General features: G+C 35.8%; 1 protein-coding gene across 2 annotated transcripts; it reads left to right on the top strand.

The window, feature by feature from the left end:
• The first annotated feature begins 2,293 nt into the window (after nt 1-2,293).
• On the top strand, nt 2,294-9,314 carry LOC112513488 (probable arabinosyltransferase ARAD1). Of its 2 annotated transcripts, XM_025119770.1 has the most exons (4): nt 2,294-3,231; nt 4,319-4,684; nt 8,545-8,757; nt 8,988-9,314. In XM_025119770.1, the coding sequence occupies exons 1-3, from the start codon at nt 2,326-2,328 to the stop codon at nt 8,731-8,733; spliced, it is 1,461 nt and encodes a 486-aa protein (XP_024975538.1). In that variant the 5' UTR covers nt 2,294-2,325; the 3' UTR covers nt 8,734-8,757; nt 8,988-9,314. The 2 variants fall into 2 exon arrangements, with proteins under 2 accessions (XP_024975538.1, XP_024975534.1); XM_025119766.1 differs by having other exon boundaries at nt 8,545-9,314.
• Nucleotides 9,315-10,056: the final 742 nt, after the last annotated feature.

The following is a 10,056-nucleotide window of genomic DNA, read 5'->3' as shown; positions in this document are numbered from 1 at the left end:
ACCGACTTTTACGAGTTGGGGCTGAGTTGACTCGGCTGAAAACTCGGTTTGACCATTAATCACTAAAAATCGCATAACTTTTCGCTCGGACCTCCGTTTTTGACGTGGTTTTTGTTCACGCGTTCGTAAAGAGATAATATACAACTTAAAATAGATATATCTCAAAAATATCTTCCAATAAAAGTCAGTTTTTATGTATCCGTAACGTAGATATTTATGCTTTTGACCCATTTCTTTCCAATTGTTTTACCCTGGGCCTCGTACGATAATTCCGACTATTTCATATATAGTTTATTGCATTCAGGCTTGCTTCCAAATTTTATGTTTTGATCACATAAACACGTATAAAGGGGACAATTGCAACGTATTTGCGAAAGTGTATGTTACAGAAGAGTATTGCAAGTTTAAAAGGAGTCTTAAATTGTTTGTAAAATATTGCTTATCAGGGGAGATTGTTGAAGACTGAGAGAGTTTGTGAAAGATCTGAAGTTTTTGAAGAGAGTCATGTACAAAGAGAGATTGTTACTAAAAGGGGAGATTATACAAATGTTGTAAAAGATCAAATCTGAAGATGTCAAAATGCTTATAAGTCAAAGTCAAGTTTCTGAATGAATTTTGAAGATCATTGCTGCTAAAGCTAAAGATTTAAAGAACTGAGGAATTTCTGTTTTTGGACTTGAATTAAAAGGGAGAGATTGTTGAGTTTAAAATTTGTTGTATTCAAGTTCTTGTGCTAAAATTGTTTTATATGTTTTCTAGTGTAAGATTTTATATGCTTTGTAGTCTAGTTTACATGCTTTCCAAGAAGGGTATAAATAGGGTTGTTTTGGTAGTTGTAGTAGTTAACAATCATTACATGAGATCTCTGAGAGCTAATCAAGTGTGAGAGAATCAAGACATCAATCTGTATCAAGAACACATTGTAATCACTTTGAACATCAATGACATGCCGACTTACTTGAATCATTCTAGTGTTTTTGATCTTTGATCTAATCTTGTTATTGACTTGAATCTGGGCTAACAATCATCACAAACTCCTCCAATTTTCCTCCTTTTCTTCTCCCCCACCGTACCACAACCCTCATAACCCTTCGTTCCCTCTACGGTGAATATATTGAAACTTTTGTGATAGCAAAAAAAAAAAAAAAAAAAAAACCAGTTCATTTCTAACAGTGAAGGGCTTCATCAATTTGCAGGGATCAAGTGGTTGAAGGACAAGTCTTTGACAAGATTTGTGGATGCACAATGGCTTTTTATTCAGAAGGTCGAGGAGGAGAAGTTTATCCAAGTTTCTATGAAGTTTCTAGGATCAATCTGTGATAAAGTACTATCTTAGTAATGGTGTGAGTAAATCTACTCAATTGTGGAATGAACAAAGGAAACACATAATAAAAGATGCCTTTAATGGTTTGCTTTTAATTTCTTATGGCAAAAGAGACAACAACATTGTTGACCATTGGTTACTACTTACTATGAAGTTAAGTCTCCCAAACCTTGTAAAAGAAGGAACATGATGTCAATTCCTCAAGTAAACTAATTATATTGTTTTTCAAGTTTTTAAATGTAAATATAAAATGACCAAAAGGTCCTTAACTTAATGAAGTTAGAGGTAGAAAACCAATCTAAAACAAAATTAAAACTGCAATGACCATATTTATAATTATTTTATTTAAAGGGCCTAATTCAGTTTTGGCTGAAATTTGTAATTTACTTTAATTCAAAATATATGCACCATGTCTATTATTTAGATTTTGGGATTAGTCAATGTAAAAAAGTTAAACATGTTATCAAACTATTTGGTTTATAAAATTATGTTTTCCAAACATATATCTTCTACCTTTTAGTTATTATTACAAAAATTGCAACATTTTTTCCTTCTTAGAAGATTTAAATTCATTTTACCCATTATAAAAAACGGAAGTTAAAGAGGAAAACCACAAAAAGGTATTAAAAAACTGAAAAAACATTCTGATAATCGTTCATCTAGACGATATATACATATACATACAAGTAATTGAAGCTGTTTTTCGATTTTTATGTATATATGCATGTTATAAATTACTTGTATGAACATATACATACTGTTTGGATCAATAATTATAATTTTTTTTCAGTTTCTCTGTGAATATAACCCCATAAAATTCAGTAATCTTTGTTATGATTTAACTATTTAATAAAAAATGGTTTTTTTTTTTGTAGGGTAAGCAAATAAAATAGCACAAAGTGGTGAACTCGATTGTTGAGTTTGTTCGTCAAATAGTTTATTCAGAAAGACTCGAAGATCTGTCGGGCTGGCATGAATGACTTCATCCCCAAAAGAGAGTCATGATTAATCAGAGACCCATCAAATTCAGACTCCCTGGCTCTATATCTTCAATCTCAAATTCATCATCATCTTCGTCTTCATCTTCCTTTCCACGATCGTCATCCGCATCATCTCTCAATGTTCATAAATCCGACCAAATTATAACCAAAATGGGTAGAAGATCGGTCCTTAAACCAACCCTGGTTACGATCCTCTTAATCTTGGCTTTTTATGCTTTCTTCAACCGCTCAATTTACCCTAATACTGATAACAACTTACCCAACCAATTCCTTGGGAAAACCAACCTTGAAATTCCCGATAAATCAGTTCGAATTTACATGTACGATCTGCCAAGAAAGTTTACCTATGGTGTTATAGAGAGCTATGCAATCCCACGACATGGGTCGGGAAATGAAGATGTAACAAAGGTTAAGTACCCAGGGAATCAGCATATGGCTGAGTGGTACTTGTTCTCTGATTTGAATAATCCGAAAAGATCCGGGTCGTATGTGACCAGGGTTTTGGATCCAGATGAAGCTGATTTGTTCTATGTGCCATTCTTTTCATCGTTGAGTTTGATGGCGAACCCAGCTCGTGGTGGGGTGGTTCCCAAGGGATATAGTGATGAGGAAACACAGGAGGATCTGATTGCGTGGTTGGAGGAGCAGGTTTATTGGAAGAGGAATAATGGGAGGGATCATGTGTTTATTTGTCAGGATCCAAATGCGTTGTACAAGGTTGTTGATCGTGTGAAAAATGGGGTGTTGCTTGTTTCGGATTTTGGGAGGCTGGGTCGAGATCAGGCATCGCTGGTGAAGGATGTGATACTGCCATATTCACATCGGATAAATTCTTACAAGGGTGAAATCGGGGTCGAAGACCGGAAATCGCTCATGTTCTTTATGGGGAATCGATATCGGAAGGAGGTATGGTCAATATTCCTTCAAGGCATAGGAATTTAATTCTAACCTTGCTACCAGTTTGTTTCTAACAGTCACCCAGATAAAGATTGTTGAAATATATGATAAGCTATAAGTGTCAGGTATGACTGGCATTTTGCGAATTCCGTTTGCAGTAAGTAATATTGTGATTTGGGAGGGTGTTAATACATTGGAACATGACTCTCCATGTGTTCCTCAATCTTGGGGTTACATCCTTTGTGACTGAATTTACAAACATCTAGCTAGTAGTTACTGATCGGATTTTGGGTCAAGATTCTTGCACCCGTTAAGAAACAATCAATTTCACACTGCTCGCTGGACTCTTGGGTATAGTTAATGCAATCTGTTACTTTTGGTTTATTGGAAATCTGTTGTTGTGCCCTTGGCTCTACAGTCTGTGGTTTATATAAGCTCTGCTTCTTACATCCATGACTGGCAAAACACCTCCTCATCTCTAAACAATCCAATAAGGGAGCTGATTTGTGCCATCATTGCAAACTGTCACTCATCTGCTAATAAGCATATCCAGTTAACTTTGATATAAGTAATCCCACCCGCTCCATTTGCATTAAATTCATTGTATCACCCATTCGTGTTTAAACTTATCCGCCTCCTATAAGTTGCTTGTGCAAATGGAACTGACCATGAGCATTGTCAAGATTGTATGTCGCATTAAGTTGTATTCATAATGACATTTTAATGGGAGTAGACATGTTTGGTTAAATTTTTTGTTATTTCTTTGTGGTTTTCAGGTGTTGAGATTCTTATTGAGAATAATGCAATGCTGATGTATTTTTCATTGAATGGAAAATATTGGGTATTTTCAATGTGATTTAAGTTTTAGACCCTTTTATACCTTGCCTTCTTTGGCTGTGGTGGTTCCCTTCTGCCATATAATTTTTGAAGGTCAATTCATCATACCAAGATTTTAATATTGTGGAATACACGAGAATAATCCTTTAATGAACGAGAAAAAGAAAAAGAAAAAGTAGAAAGCATTTCAATGGTTCTCGTATTTGCATCTCATTATGCTGGTTGTGCAAGCCTAATGCTGATTATCATGCTATTGCAGGGAGGAAGGATTCGTGATTTGCTCTTTCAGATACTTGAGAGTGAAGAAGATGTTATAATGAAACACGGTGCTCAGTCAAGGGAGAGTCGCCGAATGGCCTCACGAGGGATGCATGGTTCCAAATTTTGTTTACATCCAGCTGGTGATACACCGTCGGCTTGTCGACTTTTTGATGCTGTTGTCAGCTTGTGCATTCCTGTAATAATCAGTGATTATATTGAGTTGCCTTTTGAAGATGTCATAGACTACAGGAAAATTGCTGTTTTTGTGGACACAGAGTCGGCTGTACAGCCAGGATACCTGGTTAAGTTGCTTAGGGGAGTAAGGAACGATCAAATATTGGGATTCCAAACAGAGATGAAAAAGGTATGTAGTATCTATAAGCTCTTTTTTGATTTAATTTAGCATTTTTACTTGTTTTTTCAGTCTATTTTATCTCGTATATGACATAGTTTTCATATAGTTAGTGTTATATTTTAAATTGAAATATGAGGATACTATATTTTGTCGCTTGCTATTAGATTTATTTCAACCGTTATTGTGGCTCAACGTCATTAACGAGATCATCATATCTTATGAGAAGATATCTTTTATCTTTAAGTAGTTGTCAATTTAGTTAAAACTACTTGAAACCAAACACACATAGTATGTCCTTGGAAGTAGGGTCTGAGGGTAAGATATATGCAAACCGGATTTCTACCAAAAAGAGTAGAGCGGAGCCTATCTTTATTTGACCATGCAAAGCATGGAGAGTTTTGATGTACACCGATGGAATCAAGATTTCAACCGGGATTTTGAGATTACAAAGGGTTCCAAAAATTCAAGAAGGTGGAGGTCTCCCAAGGCTATCGCCCCAAAACGAATTACAATATTGATCAACCACTTTTTGTGCTACTACCCTTTATTTATACTTGGTACCGACTTACTAACCCCTGCTTCACCTACATGTGTGCATTAACCACTTGTCTACCACCGTCCATCAAAGGAATTTGACTTTGAAGATATTTGACCACGCATTTGGTTGGTAGGAATTGGAATGGAATTTCGCAAAAGAACTGAATTCTACATGTGTTGGGGGTTGGGGGGGTGGTGTTACGACAATAGTCGCGGGGTGGTGCCAGGGTTGGGTGTGGGTGGGGTGAGGTTGGGTGGCGGTTGTGACGCGACAATAGTGGGGTGGGGGTGGGATAGGGGTGGGGGTCATGGGTGGCGATAGTAGTAGCATGGTGGTGGTGGGGGTTTTGGTTAAATTGGATGGTAGTGTTATTTTTGTCTTTTTAAACCAAATAATATCATTTGCCAAGAAATGGAATTCAAATCCCTCAACCGTGGAATTAGGCAGAATCCAATCAGTTCAATCCGCGGACCATATGTCATTAGGTCAAAGGAATTTGTCATTCTAACTCCATCGATCGCCTGATATGATAAGGAGACCATTTTGCGATCCCACAAGTTTGAGAGCACCCACATATAATAATGCATATAGCACGTTGACAGACATGAGAATTGAGAACAAGCTGTTTTAGTCTAGCATTATGAATAATGTACCTCATCCTATATGTATCCACATCTTTTGCCCATTTCTTCCCTCCTCTCTTTGTAACTCATGCTCAACGAGAAAAAAGGGTGGGATGAGCTTTAAATAGAAGGGAAAGTTGTTGGTTATTGTAGGTAAGCCATCTCGGCTTAAGGAAAAAGTTATAAAGTCAAGCCTGTTGAATGTCCCCTTCCATTGTATTCTTCCCTTTTACTTCCCCTCCAACCCTTGATATCCATTCTGGATGCAGTGCACAAAAACTTGTAGAGATAGTATCTACGTTCACCAATTTGCCAACATTGATAGTCAATGTTTGTGTATTTTATGGTTCTCTTATGAATTTTAGTGTGCATTACAAAGAACAAAGACCAACTCATTTCTATAAGAAGAGTTGAGACATAAAATGGAATAATTAATATAGGAAACCTATCATCCTAACTCATGAACTTGTGTTCATACAAAATTTCCAACAAGTAACATGGATGAAGGATATAGCAAATGTCCACAGTTCTACATACATCCATAACTTCCCTTGGTGTGGAGACTTGGAGCAATTGTTGAGGCTACTTTTTATGACTATAAGGTCATGAATTTGAATCATGGCTTTGCAAAATGCAAGGGGGGGGGGGTACACTTAAAACAAGTGTACTAGGAATTAGGATGGTCAGTTTGGAATCAGCAACTACTTTGTACTTGCCATCTTCTCGAATGCCGTTACTGCTCTAGTTTTCTTTCTTGTTACTTCTTTTCTTCTACCATTTACTATTTGTGTTCCAAACTTTTGTCCGACTTTTAGAACCAAACTTTTATTCCGTCTGGGACTCACTGCTTTTGGTTTTATGGACTTCCTCCTTCCATGTAATGCTGACGATGGATCAATAGGTAATTTTGTAGGTTGGAGCCTTTTTGAAGAAATGAAAGATTGTTGTTGGCCCTTATCAATATCTCAATTTTTTGTAATAGACACAAAAATTTCTGAAATTGTGATCGAGTTAGGTTCACTTTTCTAATGATATATCGGAAATATTCGTGTCTCTTCATCTACTGAAAATTAATGTACGACTATTATTAGTCAATAATCACAAAAAATAGATTAATCTTCTGAAAACAACCTTACTTCTTTTTGGGTCACTGGTTATATATCCGTCCTACTGTATGTGCTATTCTTTGTAGTTCCATATCATCAAATTCATTGAACTTTTGGGCAACCTTAAGATGGTTGAACTACTTCCATATATATAGACTTGGGATCGCATGAGATCAACCTCTTTTCGTGAGACTTGTGATATATATATGTATATATATAGGGGTCCATTCAAGGAAGAACTGAGTAATTTGTGGTAACCATGAGATCCAATCTCAACCTCAAATCAGTAGATAAATTAGGAAGTTTATAATTTTGGTAATTTTGAATTAAAATTTTAATGCAAGGACATTTTAGGTATTTTCTCCCCTCTTCTCTCTCCTTCCTCCGGCCATCGTCCTCCGGCCTCCGTCCACCGTCCTCCGGTGATACCACTGTGATACCCAAAAATATTGACTCTGTTAAACAAAAGATACAGTGTGATACCCAAGCATATATAAGATGCATTGTGATACCACTGTGTTACATCTTCGATCAACCACACAAACGACCTCAATGTGATACCCAAACACATATATGATGCATTGTGATACCATTGTGGCATAACCGGAGGACGGTGGCCGGAAAGAGAAGAGAGGAGAGTGGAGAGTTTTGAAATACCAAAAATGTCCTTGTATTAAAATTTTAATTCAAAATTAACAAAATTATAAATTTCCTAATTTATCTATTGATTTATGGTTGAGATCGGAGCTCACGGTTACCACAAACTAATTAGTTCTCATTTGATTAGGCCCCTATATATATATACATATATATATATATATATATATAGACATGGGATCACAGGAGACCAACTTGTTTTGGTGAGACCCGTGAGACCATCTTTTTACACTTGAAGCTTCGCAGTAAAACACTGTGAAGGTAATCTTTATAGTATTTTTGCTGTGAAGGTTCGGATTTCTTTTATCTTCAGTGTTCTGCTGTGAAGTTTCAAATGTAAAAAAATAGTGTCACAGGTCTCATGAAAACAACCTGGTCTCACGTGAACTCAATCTTATATATGTGTGTGTGTGTGTGTGTGGATATATATATATATATATATCATCAATTTATTAATGCATCTGTCCCATAATATTTGTCCACATTTATATTTTAGTGTCACTTTCGAATTCTACCCTTAATTTAAAGATGGAAAAATTCATTTCTCCATATATTATTACATATTATTAAGAGTAAAATTGTCCCAAAATAAATGTCCGGAATGAAAAAAAGGACAGTTTTAGAAATGTGTGATTATTAAATGACAATTTTATCTTTAATAATATCAGAAGTAATGAATTTCCACATCTCATAATTAAGGGTAGAATTGGAAAGTAGACACTTACTTTTTGACTGTGGACACTTGTTTTAACTAAAATTGAAATGTGTACATTTATTTTCGGACGAAAGGAGTACATATTTCTAATAATGTATGCCTTTTTCATTGTGGGCATTTATAACAGCGCAAGTATATTGTTCCCAAGTCCTCCAAACTGTATTTTTTTTATCGTGGACATTTATTTAGGTTCTGTGAACTGAAAGTGGTGAATTTTGCAATGTGATTAGGTGCGACACTACTTCGAATATGACGATCCAGATGGGACTGTGAACGAGATTTGGCGTCAAGTTTCGTTAAAACTTCCACTTATTGAACTAATGATCAATCGTGACAAGAGGCTTGTCAAGCGGCAATTGGCTGAACCCGACTGTTCTTGTGTTTGCTCAAATCAAACAGGAATTCACACATCATTATGAAGACAAACTGTCATAATTTTGAAGGTAGATTTGGAGAGTTTGTGGGCACAAAAATGAAGATGCTGATTAGCATCAGAAATTGCATAATATCCATCATGACAGGGTGTGCTTCAATATTTTAATGAGTCTGAAAATATGAGTTTTTAGCCATTCATCCATTTGACATAGAGGAGAAAATGACTAGGTACTGCAAGTTGTAAGTTGATGTTGTACCTTTCTTTTTGTTAACTGTGGTGTGTGGGTGTTTTGGTCAGCTTATGCACGCCTTGACTGGTCTCATGCGAGTCTTGAAGATGATAGCCTGAAAATCCCATGGGGCCTTGGAGAATACAGACAAGAAAAATCCTCAGTGGTGTTGGAGGGTGAAGGATTAGGGGTTGAGGCATTTGAGATGATGATCGTATGGTGTCGAGGATTGGGGGATAACGCTGAAGATATGGTTGTGGCTATACTTTTAAATTGGGATGAACTTGAATTTGAATCATCGAATGTGTATTCATACTTAATTTCATCTTTGTTTTTCATCTTGTTGCTTAACATGAATTTGAATCATCGAATGACTGTATGGATGGTATTTTTGGAATACAATGCATCGAAAACTGTCGACTTTGATACAAACAGAAAAAAAACCAGTCCTTAATGTTTTTTGAAGGATTGTAAAATTCGTAATACATCGCAACTCGTTAAAAATTATTACAAGGTTTACAATCCTTTTAAAGATAAAATATTACGAAACTACAAGATATGTTTTTCGATGTGAAATATGTAATTTTTCATAGTAAATTGCACCAATAGTCCTTGTGCTTTGCTCAAATTCCATCAATTGTTGTTTTGAAATTACATTAGACTCCAAACGTCTTCGTTTTTTCATACTAAATTGCACCAATTGTTCTTGTGTTTTGCTCAAATTCCACCAATTGTGACAATAGGTTTGAGATTGCGTTAGATTGCCAACATTACAATTTGATAACATCATTCCTCCCCATCCTCTCTAACGTCCATTAAGGCCCGCCGTTAAGTTGATTGCCATTTTGCATTTTCTTTGGTAAAAATGTTAGTATACATGTTTATAATATTAAGATAAATAATAAAACCCAAACCTACACCCTCCTCTTGTGAACCTCATTTTTATGCCATTTTCATTCAAAATCCAACTATTTTATGATAATGCAAACACACTTCTTCATTACCATCATCAATGACAAGATGTCAACCACATCTAGGTCTAGAAAGAGAGAGAGGCATGAAAAGAAGAGAAGTGAAAGGACCTTATTCAACAGATCTCTTGGTGTGTTTTCCCACAAGATCTCATCTTACATTGAT

Source organism: Cynara cardunculus (assembly GCF_001531365.2).
Source record: "Cynara cardunculus var. scolymus isolate 2C chromosome LG 5, CcrdV1, whole genome shotgun sequence".
Lineage (NCBI taxonomy): Eukaryota > Viridiplantae > Streptophyta > Magnoliopsida > Asterales > Asteraceae > Cynara > Cynara cardunculus.
This window is presented reverse-complemented; position numbering and strand designations above follow the sequence as displayed.